A 22,447-nucleotide genomic window follows, 5' to 3' on the forward strand; every position below is an offset into this window, starting at 1 on the left:
CCCTGAAATTCCGCGTAAGAATCTCTACTGCATCGGGGACAAAACGCGACAGATTTCAGGTCAAACGGATGAGTATTCACCCAGGAAAAAAATCAAACAGTTTCACACACGAACGAACCTTCCTTTCAGCCCGGGCAGTGTTGAATAAAAAATTTATTGCGAATCTTGTGGGACGAGTATGGGGCTCAAATCTAAGCCAAAAATTAATAGACACAATGACGAATGTCTGGTAAAAATTTCATACCAAAATACCCAAGGAGTAAGGCGCAGTATGTCCCAGACCGAGAGTAAACAAAACCGGTTTTCCAAAAACAAAACGTCATGACTTTTCTTCCCCGTATCTTCTTTCTGTGATTTGTTTATGGATGTGCCTCCTTACTTGGGTGCAAACAATATACGAAAGTACTTGCGTGAATTTCTTCAGCACAATACGGACCCGGAAAAAAATTGCAGAAAGTAGGGCGAAATTTCACAAGTTTTGCTAGAGGATATCCTTGGTTTGCACAAAATTTCTAAAAAATTCTCCCGGAATGGTTTTTTCTGAAATTCCGCGTAAGAATCTCCACTGAATCTGGGACAAAACGCGACAGATTTCAGGTCAAACGGAAGAGTATTCACACAGGAAAATAATCAAACATTTTCACACACGAACGAACCTTCCTTTCACCCCGGGCAGTGATGAATAAAAAATTTAATGCAAATCTTGTGGGACGAGTCTGAGGCTCAAATCTCAGCCAAAACTCAACAGACACAATGAAGAATGTCTGGTAAATATTTCAGACCAAAATACCCAAGTAGAAAGGCGCAGTAAGTCCCAGACCGGGAATGAACAAAACCGGTTTTCCGAAAACAAAACATCCTGGCTTTTCTTCCCCGTATCTTCTTTCTGTGATTTGCTTATGGTCGTGCCTCCTTACCTAGGTGCAAAAAACATACGATAGTACTTGCGTGTATTTTTTCAGTGCAATACGGAGCCACAAAAAAATTGCAGGAAGTAGGGCGAAATTTCACCAGTTTTGCTAAAGGATAGCCTTGGTTTGCACAAAATTTCTGAAAAATTCTCCCGGAATGCTTTTTTCCTGAAATTCCGCGTAAGAATCTACACTGAATCTGGGACAAAACGCGACAGATTTCAGGTCAAACGGATGAGTATTCACCCAGGAAAAAAATCAAACAGTTTCGCACACGAACGAACCTTCCTTTCAGCCCGGGCCGTGATGAATAAAAAATTTATTGCAAATCTTGTGGGACGAGTCTGGGGCTCAAATCTTAGCCAAAAGTCAATAGACACAATGAAGAATGTCTGAGAGAAATTTCAGACCTAAATACCCAAGGAGTAAGGCGTAGTAAGTCGCAGACCGAGAGTGAACAAAACCGGTTTTCCGAAAACAAAACATCCTGGCTTTTCTTCCCCGTATCTTCTTTCTGTTATTTGTTTATGGTCGTGCCTCCTTACCTGGGTGCAAACAACATACGAAAGTACTTGCGTGAATTTTTTCACTGCAACACAAACCGACAAAAAAATTGCAGGAAGTAGGGCGAAATTTCACAAGTTTTTCTAAAGGATAGCATTGGTTTGCACAAAATTTCTGAAAAATTCTCCCGGAATACTTTTTTCCTGAAATTCCGCGTAAGAATCTCCACTGAATCTGGGACAAAACGCGACAGATTTCAGGTCAAACGGATGAGTATTCACCCAGGAAAAAAATCAAACAGTTTCACACACAAACGAACCTTCCTTTCAGCCCGGGCAGTGATGAATAAAAAATTTATTGCAAATCTTGTGGGACAAGTCTGGGTCTCAAATCTTAGCCAAAACTCAATAGACACAAAGAAGAATGTCTGATAGAAAATTCAGACCAAAATACCCAAGGAGTAATGCGTAGGAAGTCGCAGACCGAGAGTGAACTAAACCGGTTTTCCGAAAACAAAAACGTCCTGGCTTTTCTTCTCCGTATCTTCTTTTGTTTATGGACGTGCCTCCTTACCTGGGTGCAAACAATATACGAAAGTACTTGCGTGAATTTTTTTCAGTGCAATACGGACCCGGAAAAAAATTGCATAAAGTAGGGCGAATTTTCACAAGTTTTGCTAGAGGATATAGCCTTGGTTTGCACAAAATTTCTGAAAAATTCTCTCGGAATAGGTTTTCCCTGAAATTCCGCGTAAGAATCTCCACTGCATCGGGGACAAAACGCGACAGATTTCAGGTCAAACGGATGAGTATTCACCCAGGAAAAAAATCAAACAGTTTCACATACGAACGAACCTTCCTTTCAGCCCGGGCAGTGATGAATGAAAAATTTATTTTGAATCTTGTGGGACGATTCAGGGGCTCAAATCTCATTCAAAACTCAATAGACACAATGACGAATGTCTGGTAAAAATTTCAGACCAAAATACCCAAGGAGTAAGGCGAAGTAATACCCAAACCGAGAGTGAACAAAACCGGTTTTCCGAAAACAAAACGTCCTGGCTTTTCTTCCCCGTATCTTCTTTCTGTGATTTGTTTATGGACGTGCCTCCTTAACTGGGTGCAAACAACATACGAAAGTACTTGCGTGAATTTTTTCAGCGCAATATAGACCCGGTAAAAAATTGAAGAAAGTAGGGCGAAATTTAACAAGTTTTGCTAAAGCATACCCAAGGTTTGCACAAAATTTCTGAAAAATTCACCCAGAATGGTTTTTTCCTGAAATTTCGCGTAAGAATCTTCACTGAATTTGGGACAAAACGTGACAGATTTCAGGTCAAACGGATGAGTATTCACCCATGAAAAAAAATCAAACAGTTTCACACACGAACGAACCTTCCTTTCAGCCCGGGCAGTGATGAATAAAAAATTTATTGCGAATCTTGTGGTACGATTCTGGGGATCAAATCTCAGCAAAACTCAATAGACACAATGACGAATGTCTGGTAAAAATTTCATACCAAAATACCCAAGGAGTAAGGCGCAGTAAGTCCCAGACCGAAAGTGAACAAAACCGGTTTTCCTAAAACAAAACGTCCTGGCTTTTCTTCCCCGTATCTTCTTTATGTGATTTGTTTATGGACGTGCCTCCTTACCTAGGTGCAAAAAACATACGAAAGTACTTGCATGAATTTTTTTCAGCACAATACGGACCCGGAAAAAAATTGCAGAAAGTAGGGCGAAATTTCACAAATTTTGCTAGAGGATAGCCTTGGTTTGCACAAAATTTCTGAAAAATTCTCCTGGAATGGTTTTTTCCTGAAATTCCGCGTAGGAATCTCCACTGAATTTGGGAGAAAACGCGACAGATTTCAGGTCAAACGGATGAGTATTCACACAGGAAAATAATCAAACAGTTTCACACACGAACGAACCTTCCTTTCACCCCGGGCAGTGATGAATAAAAAATTTATTGCGAATCTTGTGGGACGAGTCTGGGGCTCAAATCTCAGCCAAAACTCAATAGACACGATGACGAATGTCTGGTAAATATTTCAGACCAAAATACCCAAGGAGAAAGGCGCAGTAAGTCCCAGACCGGGAGTGAACAAAACCGGTTTTCCGAAAACAAAACGTCCTGGTTTTTCTTCCCCGTATCTTCTTTCTGTGATTTGTTTATGGTCGTGCCTCCTTACCTGGGTGCAAACAACATACGAAAGTACTTGCGTGAACTTTTTCAGTGCAATACGGACCCACAAAAAAATTGCAGGAAGTAGGGCGAAATTTCACAAGTTTTGTTAAAGGATAGCCTTGGTTTGCACAAAATTTCTGAAAAATTCTCCCGGAATGGTTTTTTCCTGAAATTCCGCGTAAGAATCTCCACTGAATCTGGGACAAAACGCGACAGATTTCAAGTGAAACGGATGAGTATTCACCCAGGAAAAAAATCAAACAGTTTCACATACGAACGAACCTTCCTTTCAGCCCGGGCAGTGATGAATGAAAAATTTATTTCGAATCTTGTGGGATGAGTCAGGGGCTCAAATCTCAGTCAAAACTCAATAGACATAATGACGAATGTCTGGTAAAAATTTCAGACCAAAATACCCAAGGAGTAAGGCGTAGTAATACCCAAACCGAGAGTAAACAAAACCGGTTTTCCGAAAACAAAACGTCCTGGCTTTTCTTCCCCGTATCTTCTTTCTGTGATTAGTTTATGGACGTGCCTCCTTACCTGGGTGCAAATAACATATGAAAGTACTTGCGTGAATTTTTTCAGCGCAATACGGACCCGAAAAAAAATTGCTGGAAGTAGGGCGAAATTTCACAAGTTTTGCTAGAGGATAGCCTTGGTTTGCACAAAATTTCTAAAAAATTCTCCCGGAATGGTTTTTTCCTAAAATTCCGCGTAAGAATCTCCACTGAATCTGGGACAAAACGCGACAGATTTCAGGTCAAACGGATGAGTATTGTGTTGGGAAGAAAATCCAGAACGTTTTGTGTTGGGAAAACCACTTTTGTTCACTCTTGGTCTGGGACTTACTACTCCTTAGTCCTTCGGTATTTTGCTCTCAAATTTTTCCCAGATATTCGTTGTTGTGGCTATTGATTTTTGGATGAGATTTGAGCCCCAAATTCTTCCCACTAGATTCGCAATAAATTTTTTATTCATTATTGCCACGACTGAAAGGAATGTTCGTTTGTGTGTGAAACTGTTTTATTTTTTTCCTAGGTGAATACTCATCCGTTTAACCTGAAATTTGTCGCGTTTTGTTCCAAATTCAGTCGAGATTCTTACGTGGAATTTCAGTAAAAAACTATTTTGGGAGAATGTTTTACAAATTTTGTGCAAACCAAGGCTATTCTTAGGTGGAATTTCAGGAAAAAAGTATTTCGAGTGAATGTTTTAGAAATTTTGTGGAAACCAAGGATATCCTCTACCAAAACTCGTGAAATTTGGCCCTACTTTTTGCAATTTTATTCTGGGTCCGTATAGCGTTGAAAAAACTAACACAAGTACTTTCATATGTTGTTTGCACCAGGCAAGGAGGCAGGTCCATAAACAAATGACATAAAGAAGATACGGAGAAGAAAAGCCAGGACGTTTTTTGTTCGAAAAAGCAGTTTTGTTCACTCTCGGTCTGGGACATACTACGCCTTAGTCCTTGGGTATTTTGGTCTCAAATCTTTTCCAGACATTCGTCGTTGTCTCTTTTGATTTTGGTTGAGGTTTGAGCCCCAAATTCGTCCAACAAGATTCACAATAAAAATTTTATTCATCACTGCCACGACTCAAAGGAAGGTTTGTTTATGTGTGAAACTGTTTGATTTTATTCCTAGGTGAATACTCATTCGTTTGACCTGAAATTTGTCGCTTTTTGTCCCAAATTCAGTCGAGATTCTTACGTGAAATTTCAGGAAAAATTATTTCGGGAGAATTTTTCACAAATTTTGTGCAAACCAAGGCTATCCTCTACCAAAACTCCTGAAATTTCGCCCTACTTTCTGCAATTTTATTCTGGGTCCGTATTGCGTTGAAAATAATCGCACAAGTACTTTCATATGTGCTTTGCACCAAGTAAGGAGGCAGGTCCATAAACAAATCTCAAAAAGAAGATACGGGGAAAAAAGCCAGGATGTTTTGTTTCCGAAAAACAAGTTTTGTTCACTCTCAATCTGGGACATACTATGCCTTAGTCCTTTGGTATTTTGGTCTCAAATTTTTCCCAGACATTCGTCATTGTGTCTATTGGATTTTCGCTGATATTTGAGCCCAAAATTCATCCCACAAGATTCGCAATAAATTTTTTATTCATCACTGCCACGACTCAAAGAAAGGTTCGTTTGTGCGTGAAACTGTTTGATTTTTTTCCTAGGTGAATACTCATCTGTTTGACCTGAAATTTTTCGCATTTTGTCCTAAATTTAGTCGAGATTCTTACGTGGATTTTCAAGAAAAAACTATTTCGTGATAATTTTTCAGAAATTTTGTGCAAACCAAGGCTATCCTTTACTAAAATTTGTAAAATTTCGCCCTACTTTCTGCAATTTTATTAAGCGTCCATATTGCGTTAAAAAAATTCACACAAGTAGTTTCATATGTTGTTTGCACTCAGCTAAGGAAGTACGTCCATAAACAAATCACAAAAAGGAGGTATAGGGAAGAAATGTCAAGATGTTTTGTTTTCAGAAAACCGGTTTTTTTCACTCTCGGTCTAGGACTTACTATGCCTTATTGCTTGAGTCTTTTGGTCTGAAATTTTTACCAGACATTCGTCATTGTGTGTGTTGAGTTTAGGTTGAGATTTGAGCCCCAAATTTTACCCACAAGATTTGCAATAAAATTTTTATTCATCACTGCCAGGGCTGAAAGGAAGGTTCGTTTGTGTGTGAAACTGTTTGAGTTTTTTCCTAGGTGAATACTCATTTGTTTGACCTGAAATTTGTCGTGCTTTGTCCCAAATTCAGTGGAGATTCTTACATGGAATTTCAACAGAAAATTATTTTTAGAGAATTTTTCAGAAATTTTGTGCAAACCAAGGCTATCCTCTACCAAAATTTGTGAAATTTCACCCTACTTTCTCCAATTTTATTCTGCGTCCATATTGCGATGAAAAAATTTACACACGTACTTTCATATGTTGTTTGCAATCAGCTAAGGAGACACGTCCATAAACAAATCACAAAAAGGAGATATAGGGAAGAAAAGCCAAGACGTTTTTGTTTTGGAAAACTGGTTTTGTTCACTCTCGGTCTGGGACTTACTGTGCCTAATTGCTTGGGTCTTTTGGTCTAAACTTTTTACCATACATTTGTAATTGTTTGTGCTGAGTTTCAACTCGGATTTGAGCCCCAAATTCGTCCCACAAGATTTGCAATAATTTTTTTATTCATCATGGCCAGGGTTGAGAGGAAGGTCTATTTGTGTGTGAAACTGATTGATTTTTTTTCTAGGTGAATACTCGTCCATTTCACCTGAAATTTGTCGCATTTTGTCCCAAATTCAGTGGATATTCTTACTTGGAATTTCAACAAAAAATTATATCTGGAGAATTTTTTAGAAATTTTGTGCAAACCAAGGCGACCAAATCTTTGAAATTTCGCCCTATTTTCTTCAATTTTATTTTGTGTCCATATTATGTTGAAAAAATTCACACAAGTACTTTCATATGTTGTTTGTACGCAGCTAAGGAAACACGTCCATAAACATATCTTGAAAAGGAGATATAGGGAAGAAAAGTCAGGATGTTTTGTTTTCAGAAAACCGGTTTTGTTCACTCTCGGTCTGGGACTTACTGCGCCTTATTGCTTGGGTCTTTTGATTTGAATTTTTTACCAAACATTTTTCATTGTGTGTGTTGAGTTTCGGCTGAGATTTGAACCTCAAATTCGTCCCAAAAGATTTGCAATAAGTTTTTTATTCATCACTGTCAGGACTGAAAGAAAGGTTCATTTGTTTGTGAAACGGTTTGGTTTTTTTCGTAAGTGAATATTCATCCCTTTGACATGAAAAATTGTCGCGTTTTATCCCAAATTAAACCTTCGATTTTGATTTTAGAAACTTAAACCCAACTTATCCACCTGATTAAATAATACTTTCTCTCTTTTTTTCATATTAAGAGTAACCCTTTCGGTAGTAAGAAATGACAACGTCTTCTTACTTTAAATGTTAATGTTGACTGACATTAATTATAACTGATTTAATAATTAATAGTAATTTACTATCAATTTCAATTTCTTCTTTCTTTTGATTTTTTTTGTTTTGATAATAAAATTATATAATAAATTCAATTGTTGCCTGATTAAAATGTTTCAGTTTGGACTACACTTATACAAAAAAAAATGTCCAAACTGATTCAAACTAATTATTTCAAATAGAACTCAAAACCAATCCAAACATATTGTACAAATATTTGTTAAGAAATTACAAGTATTTTTCGGAAGACGAAAGATAATTATTACACATATAATTTCCTCACTAAATATTTAACGCAATAGTGTATTAAATATTAAAGACTTATTTGAAATAAGTAGTATTTGTAAATTCAAGTGCTTGCTGGTACATTTATTATGTGTACTTTCTATCAATTTTTTTATCACAACTAAAATTGTATTTAGAGTGAATTATATAAATTTTTTACTTTTTACTGATTTTTTTTATCAGAAAAAAAAATAAAATCAAATGAGATACTTTAAAAATATCTCAATCCTTATTATACATACACCTTAAAGGTGTTCCAGCTTTTATACAGTGTTCCAGTTTTTATACATATACTTCAGACTGAACTCTTATAAAAAAAATAATCAAAAATATATTTATGAATATATTGTATAATTTTATATATTAATTATTAAAATAAATAAAATTTTAAAAAATTATTAAAATAAATAAATTGGGTTAATCTACAACTTCATTATAAAAAAATTATATGAAAATGATATGACTCAATATATCTAAACTAAAATTTTAAAATAATCAAATGTAATAAATTTTTAAATTTGTATTTATTTTGATAATTATCATATAAAATTACATCTATGAATAAAAATTTGGAGTTATATCATCTAGATGATGAAAGTTTTGTATATTTAATAATTTTTAGTGATAGAAAACATAGGGGACCCCACTTAAGTTAAATTTTAGAGAAAAAGACAAAGGTTTCGGCAGGAAAGTGGTATCCAACTTCGTTAGTCGTGTTCAGGGAGACGTGGTGGAGTTGGAAACGTGTGGCATGATTTCTGTGTCTCTTCCAGAAGCCAACCCCACCCAACCCAACAAACATCTCAAGTTATCAAACAAACCAAAAGGAAAAAACTAACACCATAAACAATCTCATTCTTCTAGATAACTACATATAAAAATGTCACAAAACTAGGCATGTCCCTTTCACTATTTTTGGTCATGCTCATTGTGTTCATATAACAATTCATATTTCTCTTGGAGTTATTCAAGTCCCAAAAACCCCTCTCTCAGTTCTTCATTCTTCCTCCACCCCAAAGGGTTTTTGAAGCTCCAAGTTCAAATTTTGTGACATGGGTATTGTTGTTATCACCAAGAACAAGCCTCATGTGCTGGTGTTGTTGGTAGTCTTGATTGCTTCTTCAGTGGCAGAGAAAACTTCTGTTGTGGAAGGAAGAACACTTTCCCTGAAACCCCTTCAAGGTAAAAGAATTAATGATTCAGAATTTGTATCCCTTTTTGTACCTGTGTGTGGCATGGTTGCTAATTGTGTGTGTGTGTGTGGTGAAATTGCAGGGTTCTCAAAGAATTTAGCAGAGCTTGGAGTTGTTTGCAAGTGCTGTGATGGAGGTGGAGGTGACTGCAGAAGCACATGGACAGAGTCTTGCTCTAACCTGCAATGTTCTCCTTGGAAATCACACTTGATAATCTCATAGATCTTTTCTGGCTTCTGTTTGCTGTTTGTTGAACTCTTCAATCTGGTTTTATGTTCTCTTCAGTGTAAATTTTGTGAATATATGAGCTTCTAAATTTTCACCACATGCCCACTGTGGCAGTACTACTACTTCAAAATTAGCATGAAAATGAAAAAAATTAACTGTGGTTAACTGTTGCATGATTGCTTGATAAATGGTGGACTTCTAAGAGACTAAAAGGGTACTCATATCGCGCATAGTGACAAAAGGAACAACCAAAATGGAAAATGAAAAGATTGTATGTTTATCCTCTTTATATAAATATTATATTTTGAATGACAGTATTCAAAAGATAAATTTTATTGATTCAACTGTTAAATTTTAATTTTATATCATTTTAATTATTTATATATTAGTACAATTTCTTATTCATATATATATATATATATATATATATATATATATATATATATATATATCAAAGAGGAAATATCAAATAACTCTAAAAGAATTAATATGGTATGAATTATAAAATTTTGGTTTTTAATACTCGAGGAAGTAGTTGTTGGTTCTCGTCTCAAACAAGTTTTTTTAAATATAATTACTTATTTTTTTTAAAGTTTTTAGATATAATTATTTATTTAATTTTTAAATTTAAGATCAATATTCAATTTATTATAGTGGTTATTTAAAATTTAATTTGGTTCTCACCTTTTCTAAACTGTATGTAAGTTGGTCTCTTCCATTAGTTTTGGACGTGTTAAGTGTTTCTGATGTGATACGAATAAATGCAAACGTGAAGTGTGAATATAGAGAGAAATTTATTTTGACGTGGCAATTGGAGGGTTTTGGAGATTGTTAAACATAATGAAATTGGGAAAATAAGAGATTAGGGTTTGTTTAATTACAATCACTAATCTAGTTTACGGTGATTTGGATTGTTGATTGTGGTAGAGTGTTAGTTTTAGTGTTCGCACGTTCAAAGATTTGAATTATTGATTGTGTTGCAGTTCAACGTTTTGCAAATGTTAGATATGCTTCATTTTCACTGTCTGCGTTAACGATTGGTTGATTTGGGGGGTTTATGGTGGGTCTGAAATGTTGTTTATTTGAATATTGGGTTACTTTATATGTTGTATGTTGTGTAGTTGATTACTTTGAGAAAACTTTTATAGTAATTTAGGGTTTATGGTCTCCCCATGTGGAAATTTTTCATGTGTGTGGTCCAGTATTCCTTTTTCAGTTTATTAAATGAAGGATTGGTTTGTAATTTGTTTAGTATTTTTGTCCACAGTATATTTTATAGGGGATACCTTTTATAAATTCGTTATCATGTATGAAGGTTTTTTTGACCTTATGGTCCACCATAATGGGACATTTGTGAAATGTGAGAAAGTGAGATTCTTGACATTCTTAGGAATTAGTTTTGTCAAACATCAACATGGTCATGTGACATTGATAGATGGAGATTGAGATATATTGTTTTCGAAATGTTTTGTTCTCTGTTTAGAAAATGAAAATCTTGTAATAAACACAAAAAAAACTATGATTTATATGAATTATAACATGAAATAGAATTTTGAAAACATTTAAGAATTATTAGAAAATAGTTTTAAATCATGAGCATTGAGTTTACAAACTCCCTGACGCAATAAATCGTCTATCATATAAATGAAGACTTGATCGTCTATTATGAAGATGATGACCATACCATCTGATATGTTCATGGTGACATTATCTTTTGACTCGTCTTGTTCTTTAGGATGATCTAGCATGTTGAACATTGTTAAAACGTTTGAGAAGACCTTCTAATTTATCTTTTTACTATTAGATAGTCTATTGTGTTTACTTTCTTGAAATCATTTGATACTTTAGAATGTTTATCATTTAACACTTGATTTTTGCATATAAGTGAACTTTGTTATTTCATTTAACAATTTTTATATTATTTGTTATCATCAAAACTAAATCATGAGACCATCTAGTGGGTAGTAGATAGCCTAACAATAACTAAATCATATAGTGTTTTAACATGTATGCCTATTTAATGATAAAAAAATAGTTAAAAAATGATAAAAATATATAACTACAAAGCACGCAATTAAAATTTTTAAACCAAATACAACTAATAAAATATGAAATGATATACCTTATTCTACCTAACCTCCTTAACTTTTACAACTGAACCAATTTTTCAACCACTTTACAACCTTGTTTTCTGGTAACAACAAATGGTACAAGTAGAAAAACAAAAATTGTTTTAGTAAATTATTACTCTATTCTCAAAACTAATTTAATTAAGTGATTATCATATTTATAATAAAAATATTTAGTTATTACTTTTTAAATAAATACGGACAAACAAACATACTTGAAATTGAATATTTTTATATATTAAATTCAAATATCATAAACATGAAATTCAATTGATACTCACAATTAAGCAATTTGATGTCAACCTCACCATTTTTGATGAAGAGATACTAATGGAGAGGTGGTGATACAAAATTATCTTAAAAGTATTAGAAATGGAAAGTGGACAAGACAACTACATATGTTTTTACCTAGCTTTTATAAATGCGCCTGATGGGTTGGATACATGTAAATGGGCCAAATGTGAAATATGTGGGCTTTTTCTTCTTGCGCCCCCATATTTTGACATGAAACGGGGGTTTTACATTTCTCTCTCCCTTGTTGTACCACATCACTATTATTGTGAAATTGCTGCCACTGATATACCATTGCCGTTGTAGAAGAAGAAGAAGAGAGGGAGCACGTTGTAGAGGAAGAAGAAGTTTGTTCAAGAATTTTTTTTAGAACATATTTCACGTGTTCTGAAAATATTGTTTTGAAAATCTTATTATGGAAAACTTATTCTAGAATGTATTTGATAGATTATGTTATGAAAATTCTAGAAATCTGAAATGGTGTGCTGTAAATAGTGTAAATGGTGCTGAGAATTGAGATTCAGAACTCATTTATGTTTGTTTATGGATCTTGACATCCAAAAAGTTATTTATACTGTTCAGATAAACTTTCGGATTGTGAAATCCGGAAGTGACATATTAATTTTGAATTTGTATATCCAGAACTTTGTAATTTGATTTTCAGATATGAATATCTGGAATGCAAAATTTTAAATCATTAAGAATAAAACAGACATTTTATATTAGTGTGTTGGACAAATCCGAATTATATGGTATATGGATGTGGGTGTTAGGTGAAGTTTGACTTTAGGAGATTCTATTATGTGTGAAACACATTTTGTGACCAATACAAAAAGAGAGCAAATTCTTCCTGCATCTCACCAATTGTGACATGTACATGATTTACTTTCAAAATTATCCTTCATTTGAATTTAAAAATTTATAATTCATAAAATACCTTTTGGGAAAAACAAATATGGAATAAATAATTTGTGTTTCAGAAAATAATAGCATTCAAAAATCAAAATCTAGTTCCAGAAAAACAAATCCAAAATAAATAAATAAATACGTTCCTAAAAAATAAATCTAGAAAGGAAAATCCGAAATCGCATTTTGAAAAAAAATTTAGAAATTCAAAAGTGTTCTAGAAATCCAAATCCAGAAACTTATTTTGAAAAAGGGTTCTAGAAGTATTTTTCATCCGCACTCTTCTTTTGGTTAAGGGCATTTTTGTTATTTCAAATGTAAATCAAGTGTAGGTTCAAATTTGATCAGGTGTAAGAAGTAATTTCCTAAAAAGAAAAGGGTCTCTGCGGTTTAATAACGAAATAGACAGCTAAATCGTTGACTTTTAAAAAGGGTGATTACTTCCTCCACCTCCATAGTATTTAAAATAATTATTTTAGTTTTTTTTTAAAGTGATTTATGAAATATTCTTTTTGGAAGTTTGTTTTTTCTGAAAAATACTTTTTTTTTTTAATTCATAAATACATTTCAACGTATGTTTTCCAGAATAGGATAAAACTTTTGGAGCAATATTTCTTGAATTAAATTCCAAAACACATAAATATATTCTCGAATAAATTTTATGGAATATGATTCTTGAAAGAAACTTTTTAGGAACAAGATTTTTAGAGTAAACTTAATTTCTAGAATGTATATAATACAGTTTGAATACATTTTTCAGAATAATTTTTTTTTTAAATGTATTTCGGAAAGTGTTTTCCAGATGTGTTAGGAAAAAAGCTTTCTAAAATACATCAAACGTGTTCTAAAAAAAGATTTCTAGAATGACATTTCTGCTTTTATTCTTCTAATTGTAGACAAAACAATTTGGTCATTTCACGCAATTGTGGGGGTGTAGGTTCAAAGGGGTGCAAATGCATTGGATAAACTCTTTACTTGATTTTACTTGATTAGCACTTATAAGAGATTATAATAAAAGCATATACATGGATCATGTAGACTCGAAGATTCGTTTAAATATCTAAATTATTAGCAAAATCATTTTCCTATGTTTGGGTTCTTATCCAGAATAAGGTTGGTAACCTCCCAAAGTGGTGGTCAAATAACTCCTCTGCCGAAAGTGATTTGAATGGAAATTTCATCTTACAAAAGTTTTGTTTTTTATGTTCAAGTTAATAATAACATAAAAATATTTGTGAAAAAAAATAAAATATATATATATATAAAAAAAAATTAGTGTATTTAGTAAGTAAAAGTTGAGATTCTTCCTATAATCATTATCTATCTATTTATATAGGTTTTTATCAATCCGATCATTTAAAAATGCATTTTTATAAGTCATAAATAGATTTTATAATAATAATGCTTAAAAGTTATATTAAATGAGTGATTATTAACCTGAATGAATTTGATTTTATATATGGATAAGTATAAATAAAATCAAAATAATTATGTAGAGACAAATCTAAATTTATTTAACTTTAAATATATGATTGGTGTCTTGATCTTCTAACTTTTTTTTTTTTTTTTGTGATTGTTGTTGAACAGAGTTAGATATGTTGTTGTCTGGAATGTGTTGTGTTATAAAGTTAACTTAGTATTTTTTTATATGAGTTGGATCACTCTGAAAAGTGATTTATATATATATATATTATTTCTAGCTGATAAAAAAAATGGGAATAATACAAATAAAATCAAGATAATAAGAATTTCACATTCTACAAGTAGACCTTTAGTAATGATTTTTAACCTAGTCTTATATTCCGTGATGAATCACGTCTTAATTTCGACTTGGATTTTCAAAATATTTCCATTTCTTGTGGCCTTTATTTGTTATCGTATTTCCCTTTTTGCATGCATATGACACTAGTAACTCCTTTGGAAGGATTCCTCTGTTTCGGGCGATTGTGTTGACAACGCAACATTGTTTTGTGGCATCTGCCTCGGAGAAGTTTGCATAAATTAACATTAGAATAATCCACTTGATGCTGTGAACCATTCTTCTTATTCCTGCACTCATTGCTCCAACAGTGCTTGGAATTATCACTTGCATGCACAGTTTGATGATAAATGAAACCTGTTCCATTTCAGAGTCCCCATCGATCAAATGATCACTCACCATTTCTCTTATCCAAACAAATTAAATATTTTAAGAATAAGATGTTTTGTTGCCAAAATTAGTGATGGAACTTCAGTGCATATGTTCCTGTTTGTTTCTCCTATTTCACCATCTCATAAAGATAAAGATAAAGATAAAGTAGTACAGATTTCATTCCTAGACCATCCATTATATTATAAGACCAAATAAAAAAAATTCAAAATATTTAAGAATAAAACTGTTCTCGTATTCATTATCTAAAAAAAGTTTAATTTTTAGTCTCCCAAATAATCAAAACACTTCATGTCTTGTTTTTATCATTATTCCTTTTTTCTATCCTCATTTTCTATGGAGAAAATCCAATAATATATATATATATATATATATATATATAAAATTAAGATTCTAAGTTAAAATTTATTGTTTGAATATTATTAGATTATCTCTTATCCTGAATTAGTGGATCGAATGGCTAATAAGACGAAAGGTTACACTTACTCTGAATTAGTGGATCGAATGGCTAATAAGACGAAAGGTTACATTGTCTCTCGACAAAGGTCATGAAGTAGAAACCATGTTGATTAATTAGGCTAATCCAAATTAGGGGTTGCAAAGTATCATTAAGGACTTATTAGACCTGGGTCAACGTTATTAAAAAGGAAGACCCAATAGAAAGCTATAAATAAAGGATGGTCCTCATAGTAAAAGATAATGACTGTTCTAACTCTAAAGCTAAATAAACACATCAACACTTCTGCTGACTTAAACGTTGGAGTGTATTTACAGGTACCCCACCTTTCGGACTTGACGGATGGATAGTAGAAGAAAACAGAAAATATAAGATATTTGATAGGAAATATTTGGTCTCTTGTATTGTAAGAACATGTTAACTTGAACATCATTACCCTTTTTACACATACTATGTGTGTACAAATACTAAGAGGAGTGAAAAACATAAGAGTTACATCAACCAACGTGATAAGTGATAAATGAACACAATAACCACTTGTAACATCTTATAATTCGATTAGTTATAATGACATGATTGGTTTACGTAGAACAATTCCAACTCAGCACAAATCACCAGAAAGCATTGAACAATAATATATAAGAATATAATAAGGATGAGGAAGGTTTAAGACAAGAAGAGGTAAGGGAAAAGGCAAATATAGCTTTCTATCTCTATCATCCATTCACATGCAGGGGAACGTTAGAACTAGCAGCCAGCAAATTCCTAAACGTCGAATTCACACCAACCTTCTAATTGTTACTTTAACAGTTTAACTTAACACTCATTCTCTCTTCAAAGCACTACCCATTTATAAAAAGTGCACCCTCCCACCTCAACCAAAACCAAATTTTATTTGCTAGATTAGTGTTGGAAGTTGTGTGTATACAAAGATTAGTCACACTTGCATGTTCATTAACACAAGCTAAGGAATTTTGGATGTTGGAGACGAAACCTACTCAAAGGCCAAGGATATTACTCAGGCGTAGGGTATAGGCAAAAGCTTTAGTAGCAAAGAATGGGAATAAGTTGTTAAAAAATATGTTAACCACTGAAGTCTATGTTGATGGGATAAATAGTCATAAACATCTCAATTAGCAGGGTGTCAGAACAAAAATCCAACACCTTATAATTTTGTCTAAGTATAAAAACAGATCATGCTTTCTTTGAAAGATGATGATTTAACTCAACAACCGATCATATAAGACATAACTATTTAGTCTGATAGACGAAATAACATTGAGTATAATCCTATTTTACATCTCACATAACACAAATGTGGTAAGATAATAAATACATAAAAGTGAGATAACTGTTGGAGTTCTCACATCGACTAGAGATTAAAGCCTTTCATTGTATATAAGTGGGTGCAAACCTCAACCTCATGAGCCGGTTTTATGGGGTTGAGTTAGGCTTGAAGTCCACTTCGTAATATGGTATCAGAGCCATTTCGAGCCTATCCTAGCGAGTATTTGTTGGGCTTATCAGACCACCCGCTATCGGGCCGCTATCGGACCACCCATAATATATAGTCCCACGCACGAGTTGGCAGTCTCGGCGTGAGAGGGTGTGTTGGAGATCCCACATCGACTAGAGATTATAGCCTTTCATTGTATATAAGTGGGTGCAAACCTCAACCTCATGAGCCGGTTTTATGGGGTTGAATTAGGCTTAAAGTCCACTTCATAATAATAACTTCATATAGAATGAAAACATGTAAATGCTTGTTCTATGTTGTAAGGAATGTCTACTACTTTTGTTTGTCAAAGAAATTTGTTAAGCAAAGGACAAGTCACTTAAGAAGATCTATTGGATAAAGAGCTAAAACTGTTTTTCTTCAACAATTCCTTGAACTAGGCAAATTGTCAACTCTAGAGGAATGACTACAAGAAATTTGCTCATTAGCTGCTGATAATTAACTATAATTTATATCCATAGGTAAATTGTGAGTTACATGTGGATTTTATGTACAGATTCATATTCGTATGTAAATCGTTTATACATATCGATTTTCTTAGGTAACGGTAAGTAAATTTAGTAGAAGTTATCTATAGAAAGAATTTGTATGTAAGGTTGGCGCGTTAAGATAGGAAATTTTTTTAAGGATGAAATCCGTATGTAATGTTAACTCCATCCGTATGTAAAGGAAGTCATCCATTACATACAAATGTTTCATACGATTTTTATAAACTATTCACTAAAACAATAAATTTGTGAAGCTTTTGTCATTAGTTTGGTAAAATTCCAATGCATTATTGAGAGATTTTTTAAAGCATCCTACTTTTAGAGAAGTCATTATCGCCCCTAAACATTGACTGACCATTATCTTCTTTCTCCAAGCTGTAAATCTAAGTCATTGTCGTCCATCTAACCACTCCAATTTGACTTTCCCCAAAATCTTAGTTGCCCTAACCTAAAATGCAATGTGATGTGAAATAGTGGTGTGCCCTAAGCACAAATTATGAAGCGAATTGAAACAAGACGATGAAGCCCCGGTGAGAAAGTTGATCTGACTATCCTTATAGATATTTGTTTATGAGACTACTATTTTTCTTTCGATTTAGGGTATTCCAAGTTGTGGGAATTGTGAATTCGAAGTTGCCTAAAACTACCATTGTGAATGCTTGTTAAGAGGGACATGATTGTATAATTAGGCCAGTTTGCTCTATTTCTCTATCCTGATTTATGTTTGCATGAATGTGTTCTTGTTCATCAAATTCATTGTTCCCCATTCAAAATCCACTCACAATTATTCTTTGCAGGTTGCATTGGAAGGTTTAACACCCCCACCCCAGTTTTCAAAATTCTAGCTTGGGTTTTCCTAACCTGATGTGAGTAACTGCAAATCAAATCTACAATAGGTAATAATTGTAACGTGTTCATGAGATTGTCTTAAATAACAAAGGGTTGGTTTGGGTGGTGTGGTGTGGACTATTATGTTTTGATGGTAGGATAAATGTGTGGAGTTTGATAGGGGGAGATATCGAGCGGGGGTTAGAAGGAAGTGGTGAGGAGGATGTTGAAGCCCTTGAACTAGGTCTCTCTCCATACTTTCCTCCCGCACTTCCATATTAATTGTGAAAAGTTGGTTTTGACCTTTTTAAATAACCCTAAATGAAGCATAACCTCACATTTTAAAATAACCTCAGTTATACCCCACTCCCCCATACCTCTCTTCCATTCGCAACACCATTTTCATTCTTCTCTAGCCGCATGAGAGCAATTTCATCATTTGAGCGTGTGTGAGAGAATTGGCAAAAAATTCGTTGTATTCTACGTTCCGCAGTCGAAGAGATTTTACAATAATCATGTACTTGTACATGCAAAGAGGGCCTAGATAGTATCTAAAATTGGTTGTACAATTGCTGACATGTCGGTGATCTCCTCGTCCCTTCCTTCAAGTCTTCTTCCTCTAATGCTAACGCTCGGTCGCGGTTTACTTGAAAAAAGGTACTCTGATTATCAAGTAAGTACTTTGTGTAAAAACATAAAAAGGAGTGTATACTCACAATTGATAAAAACATACCTTACACTTTCGCAGAGGGTTTCTTTATAGTGTTGATTATTGGCCCTTGTTGTGATAGGTTGAGTATCAGTTATTCACTGATATGCATCGTGATCCCTAATTTGTAGGGAGGTATATTGGTATGTTAGGATATTTAAAAGATATTTGTACCATTATGTTATTAATCAATATTTAGTTGATTTGTCGAAGATATTTCTCTTATAATCCGGATCGTAGATTTGACTCATTAAATGTTGTCGTAACTGTCGTTGATCTTATTTATTAAGTGCATAAAAACTATTTTGACTCGGTCGGTAATAAAGGCTGAGACTGACTTGTCCGGTAGTGATCGATACAAATCAAAATGGTAAATATTGATTAATCATTTAAATATAATAATATATATAATTGTATCATTATTCTTCTTATTCTAAACGGAAAAGCAAATCAAACAATTATTTACCATATTATAGTATAAATAATGTTGAGAACCAGTCCATGATATATGTTTCATTATAAGTCGAGGAGAGTGAATAAAGTTTATTTTAAATATTCATAAAAAGGATAATAACAAAGTTACTTTCACATTAACTATGGATTATAACATGTTACTTCTAATTTATCGACAATATACGCAGTGAACATGTAACTACTAAACTCACTACATATTTCTAAATGAAAAGTTTTATGAAAAAGTTAACATATAAGTTAATTTTAAGGCTTAAATCATTTTTTTTTTAATTTTATAAATGTATATGTGTTTTCCCCTACAAACTTTAATACTAGATTTCGTTCTTTAATTATCTAAAATTATTAAATAATTTTAATCTAACCTTAATTTCATTAATAGAAAGTATTATTATAATTATTAGAATAATATGTGTATCATTTGGTATATCTGTCTCACGATTTAAGCTTTTATCCGAGCACATAAATCGTTTGGTCAAACTACTCTACGATCTTATCGATTCGGGTAAACTCACAAGCTGACATCGACAATCACGCCTTGTGGTTCAACCACTTGTGTATTTACTTTAAAGATAAAATAATATAGCAATATGGACCAGAAAGAATACCTAGATCCTACCCAACACGGTTCATAATCCATTAAGAACCCACCACAAATGTATGTAAATAGAAGTTCAATGCAAAGGTAAAAGATAGGTGAAATGACATTTATGAACAGTCTAAACACACAAAACTTACTTATCGCTAAAGTATCTTTGTACGTACATTTCTCTTTTGATTGAGAAGGTGTTCATCGAGAGACCGAGAATGTACAGACCGAATATTATAGAAAAAAAAATAAAACGGTAATAACGAAAATAGTATGAAGTGCACCCGATGAAATGAAACCTGAAATCACTTCGTTCTTATAAGAACAATATCTATTAAAATTTGTTGTTAAACTTTGTTATTCATATTTTCCGTGATTGAATAATTGTTACTATTATTGCTTATATACATATCAAATCTCTTACTACAAAAAAATTTATACCGAACCTTGTATAAAATTTTATATAGACCGAAATTGTACATTCGTAAACTTACAAGACTGAAAGTGGATTTAACGGTAATTTTAATTTATTGGTTCTATTTAATTGTTTTACCTTATTCATTTTAATTTAAGTAATTTCTTTTTCAAATTTTCTATAAATTTGATTCATGTAGTACTCGGTCCTTGAGAATGAAATGCAACCAAAATGGATTCTACTATCATTGGAATAACAGAGACAGACTCTCTCAAATAAGTTGAACAGTTGAATTTCTGATGAGAATTGTTTTAAAAAAAAATTATCTTTTTTTCAAAATGTCGTTTTATTTTAAATCTAATTTAATCTTATAAATATTACACCTCTACATCTATTAACAAATTTAATAAATTGAACAAATTTAACCTTCAAACAAATCTTAATCTTTTCACTAATGTCATTTACACTATCCATATACAGAGACCAGAAACTGAGGTAGAAGAAAAGAAGAAAACAAAGGTTTGTTCATGGGCTCTAAGCTGTTGTTTCTAGCTTGTTTCTTCCGGTAGCTTTTATATAGCAGAAAACCGACACCAAGAATGTGGTGGCAAGACCTCCTAGAATCACTCCTGCACCTGCTATGGACTTGTCAAATGAGTGGTGGTGCTGCTGCTTTGTCAAATGCATCTCACCATGATGAGAACCTAAAACTGTTCCATCTTCACCTTCAACAGAAGTTCTTTCATGACTAGGAATAATGCCCCCTTCAGAACTAGAGTTTTCACTTTTGGGTGCTTCAGATGGGGTAGGACTTTTGGTGTCAGAGGACCTGATTTCATTATGTTGGTGCTTACCAAGTTTCCTTCCAATGGAGGGTTCTGATGTGTTTGATCTCTGGCCACAAGGACTCTCAGAAGGTGATTTTGAGGATGATGTTGAAGTAGATTGGAACATAATTTGAGGTTGGTTTGTAGCATTGGTTAGATTCAAAAGGGTATTTGCTAAAAGGAAGCACAAGAAAAGAAACTTTGCCATTGTTATAGATTTCACAAGATGTTATAGGCTTGAGGCTATGGAGAAGAAGATGGTTTTGGTTATAGCTTGTGTATTATATATAATGAGATCCTACAATCGTGTGGTTTGCCTGAAATTTCCTGTTGTGGATTCTGACAAACAATTTATTTTCAGTTTTTATTTTATATTTTTTTCTGTGGAGTTGTCTGAGGGAGAGGAGAAATGAAATCACATGTGGAGACACTAGAATAAGAGAAATACAACTAAGAAACAACAGGGAACAAGATGTCACTGATGTTTTATAGGCAGAGTTGTGACAGAATTGGATTCCATAATTATAAAAATCAGAGCCAGTTTCTACAAAAAAATTCATACTAGGGAAGATGATTGGAAGCTGCTTAATTTGCAATGAAAGGGCCTGATTTTTAAACCCTTTTGTTTTCCATGTCAAGTGAAAATGGGTACACCCATGTCCTACAACAGCATGGAAAATTCATTTCATGCAGACACCAAAAGAAAAACCTTTATGTATTTTGACTATTTTCAATAGAATAGATCTGCTGTAAAGAATAGCAATGAAAATGCTACTGTTTTTACTTGGTAGTATTGTACGAGGCTAGAAGCCACAAATATAAATATGGAATTGCTCACAAATTTGACAAGTAATATTGAAAGTTAAAAATTTGGTGATATATATTATTTATTTATTAGGTATTTATGATTTTATATGTATTTCAATTTTTTTTTAAAATAGTAGTGTGTTCATATACATCTACTCATAAATTTAACTAGCTTTTTTATCAGCAATAAAAAATAAATAAATAAAAACCACTTTAGGAGTGGTCCAACCCTTACACATAAAGAGCTAGCGCTTTACCAACCTCCAACCAAAGAACACCTTCCAACTTAAATAAGGAACAACCAAACCAAACTCAAGAAAGTATTAAACAACCAGCCTCATACAATCCACTGGGTTCAAAACCCAATTGGGTATGTAAAGGAATTACAACAGGACTTTGCAAAAATCCAAAACCAAACATTTACCTGTACCAGTGCAAATACCTCGAGCGCATCTACCACGCCCCTGTCGAAGGTCACCGAGTTCCTATGTTTCCAAATTCCACTCACAACACCAACCCAAATCGCCCCCCCAAACGTCATTAACCACA

General features: G+C 33.2%; 1 protein-coding gene across 1 annotated transcript; it reads right to left on the reverse strand.

Moving 5' to 3' along the window:
- Window positions 1-20,691: 20,691 nt before the first annotated feature.
- On the reverse strand, window positions 20,692-21,456 carry LOC150024156 (uncharacterized). The gene has a single exon (XM_090296740.1). It carries the CDS (start codon window positions 21,297-21,299, stop codon window positions 20,799-20,801), a length of 501 nt encoding a protein of 166 aa, XP_090152866.1. The 5' UTR covers window positions 21,300-21,456; the 3' UTR covers window positions 20,692-20,798.
- Between the last annotated feature and the right edge of the window lie 991 nt (window positions 21,457-22,447).

The sequence above is a fragment of the Phaseolus vulgaris genome, chromosome 10, assembly GCF_051622355.1.
Source record: "Phaseolus vulgaris cultivar YP4 chromosome 10, ASM5162235v1, whole genome shotgun sequence".
Classification (NCBI taxonomy): Eukaryota; Viridiplantae; Streptophyta; class Magnoliopsida; order Fabales; family Fabaceae; genus Phaseolus; species Phaseolus vulgaris.

Bases quoted from the DNA above. Each gene is read 5' to 3' on its own strand.
- LOC150024156 (XM_090296740.1), bottom strand. From the start codon at position 21,299: ATGGCAAAGTTTCTTTTCTTGTGCTTCCTTTTAGCAAATACCCTTTTG.